We start from the raw sequence: 20,193 nt of genomic DNA on the forward strand, positions 1-20,193 counted from the left end.
GGATACCTTTCTTTTAGTCAGATTTTTGTTTATAAAAGGAAGCTTCTTTTTACTGTATCTGAAATAATATTTAGTTAGGACTTGTAGAGAATCGTTCTAAAGCATGAATTTAGGTAGATTGAAGGTCAAGCAGTTCGTAAATTTCACAATTTGATAGTGCTAGAAATTGGAAATATTGCATTACTTCAGTTAACTTTGGCCTTTCTTTGTACTTTTCAACTTAGAATATCGTTTTCTGACATTTCCCCCTTAATCCCTAGAAAAATGTGAATGAAGAGATTTTGTTGTTGTGTTGATGAATAGTTGCATCTCCTAAGGAAACCGCTTCATTTGGTATTGAGAAGAGGAACTGCGGTAAAGTGGGATGAGTAGGAGCTGGTTTTGACTTGCAGAGGAGGCTCATGGACTATCACTTCTCTGTGCCTCCCTTTTCTCAGCAATAAAATCTGCCCCTCCACCCCCATTCCTACTGCATTTATTTCTTAGCAGTGTTACAGTGACTAATTTGATACATGGATTGAGCTCCTCCAGTGTCAGAACTTTATTAGATAGAGGGCAGCTATAAAAGTGAAGCGACTGAAGGTTGTTTGAGATCTAAACTGCCTGAGCCAGGACTCTGACAACTGAACACCCACCCCTCCACCCCACCCCTGCCAGTCTTATTTTGGATGGTTTGTCTGGTATACATCTAAGTGTTTGAAATGTACTATCATTTTCTAAGTAATCTTGTGCAATTTACTGTAACTGATGTTTTATAACATTCTGCTTAACATTCTTTACTGACACTCAATTACTTTCACACTAAGTTTTCGGTGTTTGTACATTGCCTCAGAAGAGTCTTATGGTATATACTTATGCGACTTTTGAAAAAGTATATTAAAACTGTTGGCCTTAATCAATTTTTTTCAGTTTCTTTGATCTCTGTGAAGTGAGTAATACATACTGCTTCCTTCACCAACTTTCCTTTCACAAACATCGCCCCTTTTCATGATTTCCTGGCCATTTGCCATTTTGGTTGACTATTTTTAGTCCTCTTGTGTGGCTATTTGTGGACAGTTTGCCAAGGTAATGGGACTTCTAGGCAACTCAAAAATAAGTTGCACATATTTGAAGCCCTCGAGGTTTACCTCCAGAGCTAGCTGAGGCCACTAGTCTTCCTTCCCTGGTCCATGGCAGATATTGATGGCAATCACAGCACTGTCCATCTGGGTGAGGGTGAAGGGACAGAATATTTCTCTACATATTGAGGCATGCAACTACTCACAGATATTTTGCCTTGCAACTACTCACAGATATTTTGCCTTCCTTGCATCTAGCACTTAGGGACTAAAAATATTCCCATGTGTATTTTTAGATTAGGCCTGATCCTAATGAAGCAGTTGTAGCTTTCTGGTTGTTCATGAATTGGTATATTTTATTGAAGTAAAACACTGAATTGTTTTGAACAGCCATAGTTACTAACATAAATATTACATAAATAAAGTACTATTATTAAAATGAAACCTATAATCATTTATTGAGTATTAGATAGTATAATGGTCCAAGAATGCAGCATGATAGATATATAAATCAAATAGATTAGAGTTTACATTTCAGATTTTTCATTTGCTAATTCTGTGGCCTTAAGCAAATCAGTAACCTCTCTGAATTTCTGTTTTTGTATTTTAAACATGGTTGTAACTCAGGATGGTGGTGAGGATTTAAGGACGTGGGTGAATGTGCCAAGCACAATGCCTGTCACATAGTACACCCTCCTTTTTTTTTTTTTTTAAATCTTTTTTAATGTTTATTTATTTTTGAGACACAGCAAGCACAAGTGAGGGAGGGGCAGAGAGAGATGGGGCACAGAAGATCTAATGTGGGCTCTGCATTGATAGCAGAGAGCCTGATGCGGGGCTCGAGCCCATGAACCGTGAGATCATGACCTGAGCTGAAGTTGGACACTTAACTGACTGAGCCATCTGGATGTTCCCATCGAAAGCCCTCCTTATCGCCCGTCACTCAACGCACGTTCGTGGGGAACCTGGCGCTAAACCATTCGTAGATGACCTGCTTCTGGGTCGGGGTTTCGTACGTAGCAGAGCAGCTCCCTCACTGTGATCTATTGACAGTCAGCCCTCGACACAAGGGTTTTTAAAAATAAAATAACATGATTAAATAAAAAATACAAAAAAAACCAAAAAGAAAGCCCTCCTTAAATATTTACCTCCCTTCCCTTTCTAGTTCTGTATGTAAGGAAGACCAATTCTGATCTCCAGCAATAACTTTAGAAATCTAGAAAACAAGTTTACTACTAGATTTATGCTATCTGGTGGGCATTCAGGTTGTTTATAGTTGTTTTTTTTTGCCATAGATTAAAAACTTTTTATTGTCATCTTTCAGAACATTTGTAAGTAGAGATAATGGTACATATGATGTGCTCTCCCTCTACCTGTCACCCAGTTTTAGCAATTATCAGCTCAAGTCTAGTAACCATCACCACCACTACCTTCCTCCCTTCCCCTGCTGGAATATTTTACAACAAATCCTAGACATCATATAATTTCACCTGAAAAACTATAGCTGTTTTACTCAATGGAAAAGGTATAAGAAGCTAAAAAACAATCTAAAATGAAAAGCAAACATAAATGGTAGCATTTCTTTTAATTATATTTTGTATTGTTCTTACCTTTTTTGGATTAGTTCAGTGGATCTAGTAATTTTTTTAAGATTGTTTGAGGGGTTCCTGGGTGGCTCAGTCAGTTAAGCATCTGGCTTTGGCTCTGGTCATGATCTCACGGTTTGTGGGTTCGAGCTCCGCATCCAACTCTGAGCTGACAGCTCAGAGCCTGGAGCCTGCTTCAGATTCTGTGTCTCCTACTCTCTGCCTCTCACCTGCTCATGCTCTGTCTCTGTTTGTCTCTCAAAAAACAAAAGTTACAGAAGTAAAAGATTGAAACTTAGATGTTGTAAGACTTATTTATGCAGTGGGATGATGATGAGTGTATATTTCAGGAAGTTTTCCTGTAATTATATGAACATATATTTATTTGCAGATGGCCTGTACAATAAGGTCTTCGTGTCAGTGAATCCTTGTTCTCACCACGACAACCTTTCAGTGTATTATCCCTCCCCCATTTCCACAAGCTTATCTTGCGACTGCAGCTTTAATTCATGAATTTAGGGTTTATTTGCATATCATAATCTATTTGTCTTTGTATATGCTTTCTTAGGCCATATGCTGTTACAAGGTTATGATACCTATGTCAGTAACTAGAAGCCTAGAAAAATGCCACATTCAAGGAGATATTAAATAATTTAATACATTAGGTACTGGGTATTTTCAGAAACCTAGTTTCAGAGAGGCTGTGTATTACCAGGAAATGTTTCTTATTTTTCCCATATTTCTATGTCTAGCTGTGGAGTAGAGTGAGAGTTGTACACCCCAGTGTTGACAAGTAATGGGAAAGTCTTCCTTTGGCTAGGTAAGCTGAGATCCAGATCTGTAGTTTGCTTTGAAACTGTGAAAGATCACCACTACGTTAGTATTATGTCTCAGTGAGAAGATAACCAATTTATATGAATCATTCAATCAGTACACACATTTTCTTTTAGGGATTTTAGGCAGTTGAATGAAGGGAAATTTAGAATGGCCATATTCTAACTCTGTAGAGTAAAGTCAAGAAAAAATTAAGGTGGCGTTAAGTTCTAAGACCCAATTTTATTAGATCAGTTCTAAAGTTTAAGCTGAAATTTGGTGATCTTGGAACTTTAGATATATGGATGTTAAAAGATTACAGTATGCTGTCTTTAGTCTCCAGAATTTTTTCTAGGGTTCATGTTTTCCTTGGGAGGAGCCTGGACAAAACATTTTTTGTTCTTTGTAAGGTCTTTCAGAAAATCAGTGAGCAGAACTAGTACCACAGTTATGTTTGTAATTCTGCTTCCACTACGAACTGCTTTTTCAGAAATAGGGTTTCGTAGGCTTTATTAATACGGAGACTTCTGTGTTACAATATTATGATTCCAGGTTTCTTAAGGAATAAGTGACTAAGCTACTAAACTAATTAGTTACTAATAGTTAATAAATCAGTAAGATTTAGTTATCATTAGAATATATATTACACATGCTTGTGTATAATATATATTTTATAAATTAAAAGTCAAACTAGACATTTGGAAACTCAAAAACCTATTTTTACTCTTTTAGAAATGCAACCTATATTAAAAGATTTTATTGAGTTGTTTTATTTCTAATATTTTTCCCCTTTTCTCCCAGTGAGTTTTTAGCAGAAGACAGTCAAGAGAAATTTTGGAATTTTGTAGAAGCCAGTCAAAATATTGGATCATCCAATCATCATGGTAAAATTGAAGCAGATGACTCTTTGACTTTGGTATCTGGGAAAATATTAGGAAAAAAAAGTCTCTTTCACAGTATGTGTGGCTTGGCAATTAGTGGAAAACATTTTTATCTTTAATGACTAGAGTTATGATGGTAGCCAGTAGAGCCAACACAAAGTAACGCTTTTGAAGCAGTTTATAACTTTGGCTACAAGTACTACCTTTGATTTCTTATATCCTCTGTTTTTGTTCTTTTGTGTTGTTTTATTAGAAAAGTGCTATATCAATATGGTGTAAAAGTCAAATTCACTCAAATATCACTTAGTGTTAGCTTAATCACCATCAGATTTGATTACTTTTTCTTTTGTTATGAACTAACAACTGATCTATTATCTATTTGGTTTGTTATCATTAAGTAATGCCATCCAAAATGTTTCCCATTATGCCTGCCAGCCACCTACAGCTTGAGTGTCAGGGTATCAGATTAATGACAATGTAAACTGTATTACTTTTTTACAGTTTATGATGTGCATGCACATTTTCTAATTCAGTATAAGCTCTATAGAATATAAACATTACTAGTCAAAGATGCCAACACACAGGTAGCTAACACCTTGACAGGCCTTACTGAAGAGGAAATGTGTGAAAACAATGTGACTGCTGTTAGTATTTAACTGACTTGACTCTGACCTGTTGGATTTATTTGAAAAATAATACAAATTTTAAAAGTCAAATCTGAATCTCTTTTGCATGATATTAGTACATAAGAGTTTGAACAAGCATCTGTTAAGTTTGAGTTATGTAATCTAGAGACAACTAGAAGTGTTTGCATTATTGAAAAAAATCTTTTACTTTTACAGTTTCAGAAAATGAATTTATTGATGTGGGTTTTACTTTTTTTTAATGTTTATTTTTTGAGAAAGAGAGAGACAGACAGAGAGACAAAGCATGAGTGGGAGAGGGCTAGAGAAAGGGAGACACAGAATCTGAAGCAGGCTCCAGGCTCTGAGCTGTTAGCACAGAGTCCAGCATGGGGTTTGAACTCACAAACCATGAGATTGTGACCTGAGCTAAAGTCAAATGCTTTACTGATTGCACCACCCAGGCTCCCCATTGAAGTTGGGTTTCATAATGAAATTTGAACTCTTGACATTTAAAATGAAACGTACTCAGTATAAATTATAATGTGTTCTTGGTTAAATTTAGGGGAGTATGAATTCTTGGAAGTGATCATAAAAGTATGTTAAACATTTTGTTTGAAGTATTCATTGTCCTACCACCCAAAGATATTTACCATTAACATTCTGGCAACATCTTAAGTATTTTTTTCTGGTCTTTTTTTCTACATAGAAGATGCTGATGCAGTATAGAACCTCTTATATTTTGCTTTTTAAAATGTTAGTTATTTTCCTTTAAAAATTTAATATATAATATGTGATCATTTAATAATCAAGCTTATAAAAGGCTTACACAGAAAAATCTTATTTTCTCCCTTTTCCCCCTCCTGTTTCTACTCTGCTTTTTATAGCTGTTTAAATTAGTTTGCTTAGCCTTCATTGTTGTTTTTTTAAACAACAAATGCATTACATATATATTGTTAAAAACAATTTTTTTAAGTTTATTTATTTTGAGAGAGAGGGGGAGAGAGAGAGAGAGCGTGCGCATGCATGAGTGAGCATGACTAGGTAAGGGCGGAGAGAAGAGGGGAGAGAGAGAATCCCAACCAGGCTCTGCACTGTTAGCATAGAGTCCAAAACCAAGAGTTGGAGGCTTAACTGACTGAGCCATCCAGGTGCCCGCATATAAATTCTTATTTTTCGTTGGTTCTTGTAGTAAAAAAAGGTAGCTTTTTATATACAGTTGACCTTTAACAACATGGATTTGAACTGTATGCATCTATTTATACTTGGATTTTTTTCCCCATGAATACAGTATAGTCCTTTAAATGTATTTTCTCTTCCTTATGATTTTCTTAATAACTTTTTTTTAGCTTACTTTAAGATTACAGTGTAAAATGGCATATAACATGGGGCACCTGGGTGGCTCAGTTGGTTGAATGTCCGTCCGACTTCGGCTCAGGTCATGATCTCACGGCTTGTGAGTTTGAATCCTGTGTCGGCCTGTGTGCTAACAGCTCAGAGCTTGGAGCCTATTTCAAACTCTGTATCTCCCTCTCTTTCTGACCCTCCTCTGCATGCTCTCTCTCTCGCTCTCTCTCTCTCTCTCTCTGTCTCAAAAATAACATTAAAAAATAAAATTGCATAATACATACCAAATATGTGTTAATTGACTTTTACGTTATCTGTATGGCTTCCTATCAACAGTAGGCTATTGGTTGTTAAGTTTTTGGGGAATCAAATTTATAAACAGATTTCTGTCTACATGGATGGTTGATGCCCCTAAACCCTGTGTTTTTTAAGGATCAACTACACATTGTACCTAGTACTTTACAGTATATCCCGAGGAGTGTTTCATACTGGTACATGTATTTTTTCCCCCCTCAAATGCTTGCAATTATTTAAATGCTTCTCCCCAAACTACAGTTTCATTAATATCCTTTACTACTTTGTACTTCCTCATCACCCTGCTTGCTTTTGTTGGGTTATTTGAGTAGGTAACAAACATAGGATAAGCATTGGGGATACAAAGATAAATACATTATAACTTCTGCCTGTAGGGGCTCAAAACCTATTTGAGGTGAACAGAGAAATATGGGACTAAAGAAGAGATGTACATGGCTCAGTGAAGCATGGGGTAGGATTTGGGAGTGACTTTGCAAAGTAGGTGATGTCATAGTTGAATTCTTCCTGTGGAGGTAGATAAGAGTTAGTTATCTAGAGAAGTGAAGGCAGTTGCAGTCCAGGTTGAGAGAATAGTGTGAAAAAGAGAAGACCGGTGCCTGGCTGGCTTAGTTGGTAGAGCATCTGACACTTGATTTCAGGGTCATGAGTTCAGGCCTCATGTTGGGTGTAGAGATCACTTAAATGAATAAAACTTAAAAAGAGAAAGAAGAAAGGAAGAGTCCAATTAATTTGTATATTCCAGGGAATTCTAAGCATTTGACAACAGTTCAGGAAGGGTAGTGGTAAAATCTTGCTATCATATACCTTTGTAACACATAGCTTTATACTTTATGAACTATCTTATTTGGATATGTCTAGTTGAGATAATTATTTTGGTTAATGTTCTTCCTTGGCAGGTACTGATTATTCCTATTATCATGCAATATTGGAAACTGCATTTCAGTTTCTGTCACCTCTGCAGCAGAATTTGTTGAAATTTTGTTTATCCCTTCATTCCTACTCGGCTACAATTCAAGCCTTCCAGCAGGTAAGTTCAGTGCTTACAAGATAGTGGTATTTTTTAGGGGTTGTATAACATGATGATTGGATGTATTATTGTCCTGGCATTGTGTTACAGAGCTATATCTTTTCTGCCTGAAATTTATCACGATTTATGATGTTTATAAATAGAAAACAAGCTGATATTAAATGTTCAGATCTCAGATTTTTAAATAAAAAAAATTTGCACTTTCATTTAAGAAAAAAAATATCCACACAAAAATGAAACTATGAGATTTCATTTATACAACATGTATACGTGTAGTAATCTTGCTAAACCATTTGACCGTGAATCGGATCACAGCCTATAGAATCTAAAAGCTGTTCACAGGAAATACAGGGAATGGGAAATATTAAGCAATATCACTGTGGTAACAGTTAGGAAAATCTAGAATATAGGAAACATTGTAGTAAAATGATCTGATTTCTTCAACAAATATAAGGAAAGAAAAGAGAGAAGGAAGAACTTCAAGAGAGACTTAAAGTATATGTCAGCTTAATGCAGTGTGTGGATCTTGTTGAATTTTGAGTTGAACAGACTCCCATTGTAAAAAAATAAATAAAAGAATCAAAGATGAGCATACACAGATCCTATATTTGCTGTGAAAAAAATGTTAATTTTAAAACCATTATTTTATTATAAAATGAAACAGGCACAGAAAATCACTCACAAGAAATACACAGTATAATGTGTTATTGCACAGTGAACACTTGGAATCCTCGCCCAGGTCGTGAAGTAGACCTTAGCCAGGGCCACTGGCAGCCTCTGTGCTCTGTTCTCACATCTGCCAACTTGCCCAGAAGGAACTACTTTCTCCACCTCTGTTGGAATGACTTGCTGTGTTTCCTTATAGTTTTATTGCCAAAAAGTGCATCTCACCATAGAATTCAGTCTTGCTGGGTTTCAAAACTTTTGATAATTTGAGGGGGGGGGTTGTGGCCCTAAGTTTACAGGTTCTAGTTCCAGCCCTTTCTTTTCTGTAAATAAGGATAGATTATTTGTCCTGTAAATGTTTTCAGTCTGTGTTGTTGATCACATACTCATGATACAGTTCAACTTTTTCTTTGTCCTTTGTTTCCTGCAAATTGGCAGCTGGTTCCAGGGGCAGGGCTTGAACTCATGACCCTGAGATCAAGACCTGAGCTGAGCTCAAGAGTAGGATGCTTATAAACCAACTGAGCTACCCAGGCATCCCCGGTTTCCTTAACTTTTAAAGGTTGGCAGGGCTCCCCCTTCTGTTGATTTTATGTAGTGTCAAAAAAAATATGGTGGCTTTAAAAAAACATGGCTGGTTGGTTTTTGATATTTCCTCTGTTCCCCTCCTGCACTTTCATTGGCCTTTCTCCTTAGTTGTCTCTGTATCTCTGTGCTATTCAAATTTTCTGGCTCCCTGAGGAGTTTCCCCTTATAGTAGGGTCCTGTCTTAGCAGGGACTCGGGCTTGTGAATTTTGAGAGTTCAGAGCACCTAATGTGCTGTTCTTTCTTTCTTTTTTTTTTTTTTTGTTTGTAAGTTTTATAATAATCTATACAAAAAATGAAGAATGTAATGAAAAGTTTTAATATCAATTTTTTCATAGCAAGTTTACCATTTTTTCACCTCTGAATTATTTCTCTTATGTCTATAGAAAAGCACATCTTAATATTAACATATTGCATAAATTACATCAGCATACACACCAGTGCTTGTCATTTTATCCTTTCTTTTCCCATCCCATTATACTTAGTGTTCTCAACGTGCCTCTCATTAAAATTCCAGATTGACTTGTCTCATGCATTGCTGTTTATGCATTTCACTCTGAACATAAACTCATGTCTCCTTCAGCCTTTCCCTGGAATATCTTATTGTGCTTCATAGGTAATTTTGCCTTTCATCTATATTCTTTTTAGGTGCAGTTGTATTTTTAGAATCTATGTCATTCTACCTGTTTCAGAGAAAGCATTCAAGTTAATTTGCATATAGTACTTATATATGGATATGGACTTAATATACTTAATAGGGACTGTGTAGTTACACTTTGATGCTTAAAATTGTAAGCTTCATTTTCTTTAAGGCACATACCTTATTCCTTGGGTATCCTTTGTTCTCTTCTGAGGTAGAATTTTAAAGTTCTGTTTTGGGGCTGATGTGAATACCTACCTCATGGGGTGACATATTGGGAGGAGCTAGATAAAATAATACGTGAGAAACAGTGAGATGAAAAACTCTTACTTCCTGTCACATTGTAGGAATTCAGTAGATGTTAATTTTCCCTTTTGTTGATGTTTTCTTATTATCATCTAATTACCTGTTTAGAGTTTTCATGACTGAGTCTGGCTTTGGTTAGAAATCACTGCGAGAATGTCTTGTGTCTTAAATGGCAGATAGCAGCTGATGAGCCTCCACCAGAAGGATGTAATTCGTTTTTCTCTGTGCATGGAAAGAAGACCTGTGATTTTGACGCCCTTGAGACTCTTCTTTTCACATCATCTGAAAGGTAGATTGTGTGTTTCTTCACATAAATGTCATACTGTGTTTCATTGTGCTTTCTTCTCTGTCAAGCTCATCCTTGGATTTTTCTTACGGGTTTTGTCGTCTGTAGATACAGTAGTTTAGAGGGTAGATTCTGGAATCAGACTGACCAGATTTGAATCCCAGCTTTATCATCTAAAATAGCTTTGTAAACTTAGGCAAATTACTTAACCTTTCCTTCTTATCTCACTTGGAAATGGAGATAATAAGAGTACTTTATGTTCCTGTTATTATTTAGCAATGATTCTCTCCCAGATTACAAAGGCTTTGTCATTAGCTTCAGAAAGAACACCCTCTGTATTAAAGCCAGTGCCTGAAATTAATTAATGATATTAATGGTAATGATCTCTCAGGGTATTTTTAGTTTCAGACAAAGGAGACTATTTAAAACATAATAGCAAGTTTAATTTGAATATTAAGTTGGTAATTTAATGGGCCGACTTTTTGCCTAAAGGTAGGTTTCCTGTGGTGGACAGATACAGCAGGTGTCTATTGCTGTCAGGCAAGAGATTCTCTACTCTGAGAATGGGCAGTAACCCCACTGTTCCTTTCTGTAATGCTATCTTAAATGGGATAACTGGCCTTTCTGTGGTGCTGCTCTCTCTGCTCTAGCAGAGGGCTAAGCGCGGTTTAGGTAGGGTAGTTCTTTAGTGAAGTTCTCTCCCAGCACTGTTCTCTGCCTACCAAGTGGCAGGAGAGCTCTTTACTTAGAATAACAGCCAGACAGTAGGGTGCATGTTCCAGCTGTGTTCAGGTCGAGGCTTGAACACTGGAGAACGGCTTCCATGGTAAAGTGATGCTCCCTTGGGGTAAACACAATTAATTGATTTAAGAAACTCTAACTTGTTAAAACGATAATATAGACCTTTATATAAAAAAAAAAGACTGATGGTGTCTCCTCTTCTGAGTGGTGGTAACTATTTTTGATGGTTTGTCATCTTGTTTTAGACTTTGTTCTGTGGTTATAAATTTATACAGGCAGGTGGGTTTATTTTTACAAGAGGCTTCTTCCCTTCAGTACATGTATGTGTACCACATTATTTTTAATGCATGTGAAATAGCTACGTAAGAATGTCCCATAGTTTTCAAAGTTGTTTCCTATTTTTTTGTTATTATGGTAAGGCTACAGTGAACATCCTTACTTCTATGTCTTTACCTTCTGGGCAATAGTTTATTATACAGTAGTTTGTTATAAAAGGAATGCCAAGTCATGAGAATGCAGTAAGATCTGTTGATATCTTGATGCTCTTATTGGAGAATTTATTTTGAGGGGGAAGTTTTAAAATTTATGAGGAAAACCTTAATGTTAAATCATTTAGTAGGAAGATCATAGTAGTAAAAATGATAGAGGAGGGAGATGCTGTGGTTGGCAAGTTATATGCTTAAAATCATCTTGCCTTTTCACGTTATTTGTGCTTATATTTTCATATAGAGTGATAATCTATTTATATAGTAGAATAACTTACTAAAGCTTTAGTACTGTGAGATGTGGGTATTTTTCTGGCTTTCATCCTTCTCTAGGAATTGGTAACAATTATTAATCAAAGTCTGCATTTTACGGTTAGTAAAATAATGTACTTTTATTATTTTTAGTCATGAATAAGACTCATATTTGACAGTATTCTTATTGAAAACGATTTCAGATTTTGATACTTTAAAAGAAAGTTTTTTAAATGTTTAATTATTTTTGACAGAGAGAGAAACATAGTGTGAATGGGAGAGGGGCAGGTAGAGAGGGAGACACAGAATCAGGCTCTAGGCTCTGAGCTGTCAGCACAGAGCCTGATGCAGGGCTCGAACTCACAGACTGTGAGATCATGACCAGAGCTGATGTTGGATGTTTAACTGACTGAGCCACCCAGGCACCCCATTGCTCTTTGTTTTAAAATGCTTATAATCTTTACTTAAATTATCAGTGCTCTAGCTACATCTTGTACTGTTTTTAATTTTTAAGAACTTTTTTAAGTTGAAGAGGATGGGTGAAATAGGTGATGAGGATTAAGGAGTGCACTTGTGATGAACATGGGGTGATTATGGAATTGCTGAATTGCTATACTGTATGCCTCAAACTAATGTAACTGTATGTTAACTAATTGGAATTTAAATAAAAACTGAAAAAAAATTAAGCTTTTAATGTTTATTTTCAGACCCAAACCTTTATTGTTCAAAGGAGATCACAGATACCCATCATCTAATCCTGAAAGCCCAGTGGTCATTTTCTACTCTGAGATTGGTTATGAGGAATTTTATAATTTTCACCGTCAACTTATATCAAAAAACAATGCAGGCAAAATCAATTATGTGTTCAGACATTATATACTTGTAAGTATTGACTTATTTTATAACTTAAAATTTTTTTTAATGTATTCATTTTTGAGAGACAGAGAGAGACAGCACAAGTGGGGGAGGGCTAGAGAGTGAGGGAGACACAGAATCTGAAGCAGGCCCAAAGACGTGGGGCTCAAACCCATGAACTGTGAGATCATGACCTGAGCCAAAGCTGGATGCTTAATCGACTGAGCTACCCAGGCATCCCTTATAACTTTTAAAAATGTTAATTTACCCAGCATGACCTTAGCACATAAACTAATAACCCACCTTTATAAAATTATTTGAATTAGTTTTCATCATATCTGTTATTTGCACGTAAGAGATACTTTGCTTGCCTTTTTGAAGAAATATGAAATAATTATGCTTAAAAATAATTATGCTTAATAGAGTTTACATTCTATTTAAAAAGGAACCATGTAGATTATGTTTTTTAGATCTTATATAGTCATCATACTATGGAACTGATTCTTGAATTCAATTCCTTTCTAAACATATTTTTTCCCATTTTGGAATCTTTTCATTTGACGTAAAAGGAAGGATTTCTAAAGATATAAAAGCAAGCAGAATTCACTTAAAATTAAGTTATTGAAGTCTTTTGTAGCATCTAGCAATTAAATATATATAAACATATTTGCTTTTAAAGTTTGTGTGTCATAATAAGCTCAGTAAAATTGACTGATGAGTCCCTATAAGCAAAATACATATATATTAAAAACATTTTTTAAGTTCATTTATTATGAGAGAGAGAGAGAGAGAGTGCACGTGCAGTGGAGGGGCAGAGAGAGAGGGAGAGAGAGAGAATTCCAAGCAGGCTCTCTGCTCTCAGCTTGGAGCCAAACATGGGGCTTGAACTCACGAACTGTGAGATCATGACCTGAGCTGAAACCCAGAGTCCGATGCTCAACCAACTGAGCCACCCAGGTGCCCCCAAATAAATGTTTTAAGTGAAGATTTGTATGAATGGAAACAGATTTTTTAATATCCAGTTTTGACAACTGCTCTTCTTCCACCTGCATTCCAGGCTATATTGCTGTTATTAAAGATTAAAATTAAAGCACCATCCTCATTCAGGATGATAGTAAGCCTCTGACACTTGGTCAACCCAAACCCAACCTGAAGACTTTATTTTTTGAAGACAGTTAAATTCAGTAAAATATGAACACATCACACACATGGTCCCAACAAATACTTCTGGGTTTGAAACCTCTATGTAAGATCTGGAATTTCCTTTTCTTTTTCTCCATTTCTTCACATCGTTTGCTTACTTTTGCCCTGTCACTGCCCCTTCATCTGGTGTGCTTCTGCTTTGGAATTCCCATTCCCAAACTTGCGGCAGTATACAAAATCTAAAGAAGGCTGGGATTCCCTTTGAAGTTTTAGGTATATTTTAAGTGCATAATCCTAGGTGGTGGCTGTGTGATGTTAACATGTTCATGTCCTGCTCACTGTGACACGCAAAAAGCCAGGTAGTAATGGTGGAATACTTACTCTGCTTGCAGAATCCGAGGGAGGAACCTGTTTACCTCTCTGGCTATGGTGTGGAATTGGCAATTAAGAGCACTGAGTACAAGGCCAAGGATGATACTCAGGTGAAAGGTGAATTTGTAAATTAAGACCAATGTGTTTTCTTTTCCTTAAGTGTGAGTTAAAGGGAATTTGTTTCCTTTAATACAAAAGAATAGATTTAGGAATATGATGAACCTGTGTTTGAATTCTGGTTCTGTTGTTCCCTATGAGTTGGTTGATGTGAAGCAAATTTTGTAGGTCCTAAATTTTTCATCTGTAAAGTGCAGATAATGATATGTGCCACCTAAAGTATTTGTGATGAGAAAATGAGATGTCTGGGCAAAGAATGTAGCACAGTTCTTTGCACAAAAAGGCCAATAATTATAGCTGTTGTTATTGATGATGTATGGTTCATAAATAGCCATTAATTTGTGACCCAGAGTGAAATCTTAAACTGTCTTAATGAACAGTTTTGTGTTCTTTGATTATTTTCTGCACTTGGAATACTTCTTATTGTACTACTCTAAAGTTTTGAATTCATTATTTCAACCACACAAGTTTTATGTACAGTCTTTATCTTTCTTCCTTGTGAGCTCATTTTAAAGATAAAAATGGTTGTTTTGGGTAAACAAAGGATAGCCTAGTACCTCACATTCTGTTATCAATAATTATATTTAGGATTAAGTTGCCTAATTGGAAGTTCTTCAGAATTTTGATACTGAAAAATCCACTGTTCATAATTTTAAAGGTATTAATTTTGAGCTTTTGCGTTAAAAAACATGTAAAATTTTCCAAAGTTTAAGGGAAAAATACATTTTGGTGTTATTCAGGAACACGGGATACATTGAAAAACACATGTATTCTGTCTGTTTAAAAAAAAAAACCCTGCAAAATGGTCATTGAGGTATTTAGTGTTTTAAAAGGTAGTGTAATTTCAGGTGTTTCTAATTTGTTTCACCTTCAAATTTTATGGGGTTAATAACGTTTTTGTTTCCTGTCTGAATGATTAGACATGTGTTTGCCGTGCTTTTCTAGGAATGGAGGTAAATGCTACAGTGATTGGTGAAAATGATCCCATTGATGAAGTTCAGGGATTCCTCTTTGGAAAATTAAGGTATGTATATTCTTTTGGGAAATGCCCTTATCCTTTTAAACTTTTTAAACTTCTGGGCTTCCTTGCATTGTAAGCATCATCTTTCTCATTACTGAGTTACAGATCTCTCCCTAGTGCTTTATATATGTAATCTGTTCTGAAGCGATTACCACTTAATTTACTGTACAGCTCATGATTTCCAGACATTCTGAAGCACATTACTATTAAATGATATTATGACTTTTCGCTTATGGCTTTAGTTGATTTTCTTTTCTGGGCCTTGCATTTGATGACATAAAGTTACACATAAGGGGAGACATCTAATCATTTCACTCAGTGTTTCCCAAGAAAATCAAAAGCATTTTAAGAAAGGTCATAGCTATTAAGCTAAACGTAGTCTGAAATAATGCAAAAGAGGTACAGTAGATCTTATACACATTCAGTTGAAATATATTTCACTTTATCTTTTTAATGTTTATTTTTGAGAGAGAGGTAGTACGAGTGGGGGAGGGGCAAAGAGAGGGGGAGACTTAGACTGACAATCTGTGCTAACAGCTTAGAGCCTGATGTGGGGCTTGAACTCACAAACAGCGATATCATGGCATGAGCCAAAGTCAGATGCCCAACCAAATGAGCCACCCAGGTGCCCTAGATTTTACTTTATATGCAAGAGGATATAAGTTGTATTCTTGAAGAAAATTTCATAGCCATTTTATGAAAGTATCATAGAAATTTTTAACTGAAAAATCTTCTTAGTAGTAACTTTAAATTTGCAGTTATTACACCTTGATAATCGTTCAGAGCCCTGACTTCTTTATCTGGAAATCTTAATTAGGACATCTACAGTGGCATTTTCTGGTCTTTGTGTTTTTGTTTGTTTGTCTGTTTGTTCTTTGTGAAGGAAGAATCATGAAGAAGCATGTGTAGGCCAGTTTCATGTACTTGAACTTTAACATTTGGCCCAGTGAAGTGACTTAACCAGAGTGACAGGTTAGCAAAGGTGACTCCATTCATGTTGAATTTCTGTGGAAATGTTGAGTTCATCCTATGCATATGAATGTTTCTTTGTGTTTAACATCATTTGGCCTCATTAGTATGCAGTCAGATTCCATTTTTATCAGACCCAGATTTCCAGACTCCTTTTTCATTTTCATGTTTTTTTATGTTTGCTTTTTGGATAGCATTATGATCTTACGTATTTAGAGCACAAAAGTAATATGTGGCATATTGAAGATGTTTTCCATTTTGCACATTCAGATTAGTTATTTGGCTATCCAAAGTAATGGGACCATTTTCAGATATGATCATCATGAAGACTTTGTAGTAACTGATTGGAAATGGATTGGTTGGAAGGTGAAGGAGCTGAGTAAATATTTTACTTTCTGTATGTGGCATTTAAGAAGTTTTTAGTTTCTGGCATTTAAAAGAACAGGATGACTCAACAAGCCATCTGCTGTCTGATCTAAATGATACATATCTGCCTCAGATAACTTCTGTTTTACTAGCTTTAAATAGAATACACTATTTCAAGATAAAACTAAGTGAGGCTCAGTGCTGTTGGTTAGCTTAAGTTGTATTATGTGATTAAAGGATTCATGGCTTGTAGCTGAAAGAAATCCATTTTGGGACTGGCAGCATCGTATTTCCAGTTTTATTTTGAGAAATTAAAAAGATTCCAGAAAAGTATGGAAAATAATAGAACATACCCATGTGCTCACCACCCCGAATTGATGGTTGTAATTGTACGTGCTTTTCTGTTCCAAAGAACTATTTATGAAGTTTTTTTCCCAACATACTCCATCTTTTACTTAAAAAGAAAGAAAGAATGTAAAACACTATGGTTAGAGTTGGCGTCCCCTTTGTTTCCCCCTTCTTGACATAGAGAATCACTACTATGATGATTTCTTTTTTTTAATCTGTAAATTTTATGGTTTAAAAAGTTATAATTTTATGTATTAACTTATTTTTTAAGAAAAATAATTATGCTTTAATATTTTTCCTTTTTTATAGGAATTTACATATTGCTAAGGGGAAAATCATGAAGATAAAGTTGGAGCCAACTTCCAGGTGTGCTTTGAGAAAGAAAAGATATATTCAAGGACTGATTGTATGTTTTTTTCAGAGACCTGCACCCTGACCTGAAGGGACAGTTGAAGGAACTCAGAAAACATCTTGTGGAGAGCACCAATGAAATGGCACCTTTAAAAGTTTGGCAATTGCAAGGTAATAAACATGTAGAGGAATCACTGGCCTACTTTTTGACTTAATTTTATGGTATTAAAAAAATAGTAGCATTTGAATTTAATTGTATTTATTCACCTGATTCTCAGGGTACCACAGATTTTCACTATAGAGTGATTATGATTAATCAGAAAAGAAAGGAAGTCCTTTTGTAGACAGATAACACGGTGAAGAAGTATGTATGTAAATGAGTGCCAGATCTTTCTCTGAACAGATACTTAAGTTTATAATAGTACAAACATGTTTGTCTTAGTTTTTCTGTTTCTTAATATATACATCTCTTGAACAGTGTATCTATCAGATGTTAAAGACATATTAACATGGAGGATATATGTGTGCTTTTCTGGCTCAAGGATCTATGTTATCAGGTTTTTTTTAAACATAATTTACTAAAGACTTTTACTATACTTTGTGGTATGTTGTAAATTCATAAAAAGGAAAAGGATTTGGGATGGATTATCCTGTGCTAAATGTAAGTGTGTTAGTATATGCTTTAGTGGTTTATGCAGGTATAGCAAGGAATGCAACAATAGATACTTGAGGGACTTAGGAATTGAGCAAAACCTAGAATTAAACCATGGGTGCTCTCTGAAATGGTTGCATTCTAAAGCATTCTCAATTGCCAAGAAAATCATGAGAATGAGTATTTTTTTCTTACTTCTCATTGTATTAGATTAATAAACTTTATACCTGACCTTGTTGCAGATCTCAGTTTCCAGACTGCTGCCAGAATCTTGGCTGCTCCTGTTGAATTAGCTTTGGTGGTGATGAAGGATCTTAGTCAGAATTTTCCTACCAAAGCCAGGTAATGAAGAGTAAGGCTCTAAGATATTTTTCTCTTTACTATATACTTAGTTATCTTCATGTTTACATGCAAAATGAGACAAGTAAAATATGAAAATGCCACTGATGATTCTGTCTTTCTGGGAAGTTGGCAGTACTGTACATTGTGTGGTTGGAGACCCATGTAGGTTGTGTCCTTGGCTCTGCCACTTGCTGGTTTTGTGACGTTTGCAAGTAAGAGTCCTCTCATGACCTCACACCCCAGCAGTAAATTGGAATTAACAATCCCTACCTGTCAGGATTGGATTAGTTAACAAAATTTAATGTTTGCGTATGTAACTGATACAGGGTCTAGCAGGGACTATATTTTTCTTCCTCAAGAGTTTTATGTACATCATCATATTTAAACTTGATGAAGCAGATGAGTTTTGTAGGCTGGCTGGTTCACGGTGACAGAGTAAGATTTTGAATGCAGCTTTTTTGATACTGCTTTCAGTAGTATAATGACCCTCCACATCTCATAAATCTTTTTAAAAGCCAGTTTTTTAGAGACTAACAACTTAAATGGTTGCCAGTGTTTTTCTTGAGTAATCGAATGAGCAGTTTTGACTTCTTATGTGAGATGTTTTAGAAATAGGTTTGTTTATTTGGTTAGTCTTTGCAAATATTTCTTAGAAGGGCATATAAATCATAAATACTTTCCCATTTAGTTCAATATGCTATTGACGATATACACATAAGATTCTGCATCCACCGAAAGTGCTTACGTAGCACGAGCAGTTTGTCACCTTAGTTTAACATTATTCTTTAGTCTATGAGCAGTAGAGATTGTGTATAGGAATAGAGTTACATATATTTCACCTAAGATTTTGAGAATAACCGCACTTGATTTAAAACACTATTACTGCTACTTTTCTGTGGTGTTGTATGTTGTAGTAATTAAAAAGCTGTACTTCTGAGTGGAAAAATGTATGTGTTATTTGTAAGGGTGAAGGTTCTTTTCTCTTTGGTTTTTTGTACTAGGGAATTTGTTGTTTCATACATAAATACAAGGAAATTAATCACTGATAACATTTTTATTTCTTTAGAGCAATAACAAGAACAGCCGTGAGTTCAGAACTTAGAACCGAAGTGGAAGAGAATCAGAAGGTATTACCCACTGGAAAATAGTGGTCTTTCTGTTTTGTATTGTATTTTTATTTTTTTATCTTACTTATTTTTCTTTTGTTTAAAATTTTTAATGTTTTTATTATTGAGATACAGAGAGAGGTGGAGCATGAGCATGAGCATAGGAGGGGCAGAGAGAGGGGCAGACATAGAATCCAAAGCAGGCTCCAGACTTTGAGCTGTCAGCGCAGAGCCTAATGTGGGGCCCAGACTCACAAACCGCGTGATCATGATCTGAGCTGAAGTCGGTTCTTAACTGACTGAGCCACCCAGGCTCCCCTGATTGTATTTTTAAAGATGAGGAAATCTGAGTTACATCAATGACATTTAACCGTTTTATATCTTTTATCAAAGATGGTGGTGTTTTATTCATTTCTGTAATCTTTTTTTATGTTTGTAATGTTTAATTAAAGTTGAGTATGAATGTATTTCAAACATCAGATGGTGCCACCACTTTGTTTAGATAAGTAGCATCCCCCTAACATGACCTACTCTCTTTCTTTATCTATGTATCTATCTATGAGAGACAGAGACCGAGAGAGATTGCCAGTGAGCAGCAGGGAGAGGAAGAGGGTGAAAGAGAATCTTAAGCAGGCTCCATACTCAGCATTGAGCCCAGTGTGGGGCTCAGTCCCATGACTCTGGGATCATGATCTGAGCCAAAATCAAGTCAGGTGCTTAACTGACTTAGTACCCCAAATTCCTGGACTGACTTCCTGTTTTGTTCTCCTTGCCTGAAGCATCTATTTTCAACCCTTAACTGATTGTTTGGATGTTTATTCCCAGATTTAGAGTAAACTTAAATTGGTACTTTGTTTTCCTATATCAAGCCTTATGCGTTGGCCTCCCATTACAAGGATTACATTTAACTTTCTTTCACTGGCTCTCAGTCCCATGTCT

At 35.7% G+C, this 20,193-nt stretch overlaps 1 protein-coding gene across 5 annotated transcripts in view; it reads left to right on the forward strand.

Moving 5' to 3' along the window:
- The window catches only part of UGGT1 (UDP-glucose glycoprotein glucosyltransferase 1), a 108,696-nt gene that overhangs the window by 6,539 nt on the left and 81,964 nt on the right, over positions 1 to 20,193 (forward strand). For 3 of the 5 annotated variants that reach the window (XM_029934798.1, XM_029934794.1, XM_029934796.1), the window contains 9 exons: positions 4,259 to 4,341; positions 7,520 to 7,650; positions 10,025 to 10,137; positions 12,320 to 12,494; positions 14,003 to 14,092; positions 15,020 to 15,123; positions 17,225 to 17,325; positions 18,049 to 18,148; positions 19,215 to 19,275. In XM_029934798.1, coding sequence (XP_029790658.1) covers positions 4,259 to 4,341; positions 7,520 to 7,650; positions 10,025 to 10,137; positions 12,320 to 12,494; positions 14,003 to 14,092; positions 15,020 to 15,123; positions 17,225 to 17,325; positions 18,049 to 18,148; positions 19,215 to 19,275 — 958 coding nt within the window. Of the gene's footprint in view, positions 1 to 4,258; positions 4,342 to 7,519; positions 7,651 to 10,024; positions 10,138 to 12,319; positions 12,495 to 14,002; positions 14,100 to 15,019; positions 15,124 to 17,224; positions 17,326 to 18,048; positions 18,149 to 19,214; positions 19,276 to 20,193 lie in introns of those variants that run through there. The other 2 variants (XM_029934795.1, XM_029934799.1) reach the window with 2 other exon arrangements.

This window comes from Suricata suricatta, chromosome 3 (genome assembly GCF_006229205.1).
Source record: "Suricata suricatta isolate VVHF042 chromosome 3, meerkat_22Aug2017_6uvM2_HiC, whole genome shotgun sequence".
Classification (NCBI taxonomy): domain Eukaryota; kingdom Metazoa; phylum Chordata; class Mammalia; order Carnivora; family Herpestidae; genus Suricata; species Suricata suricatta.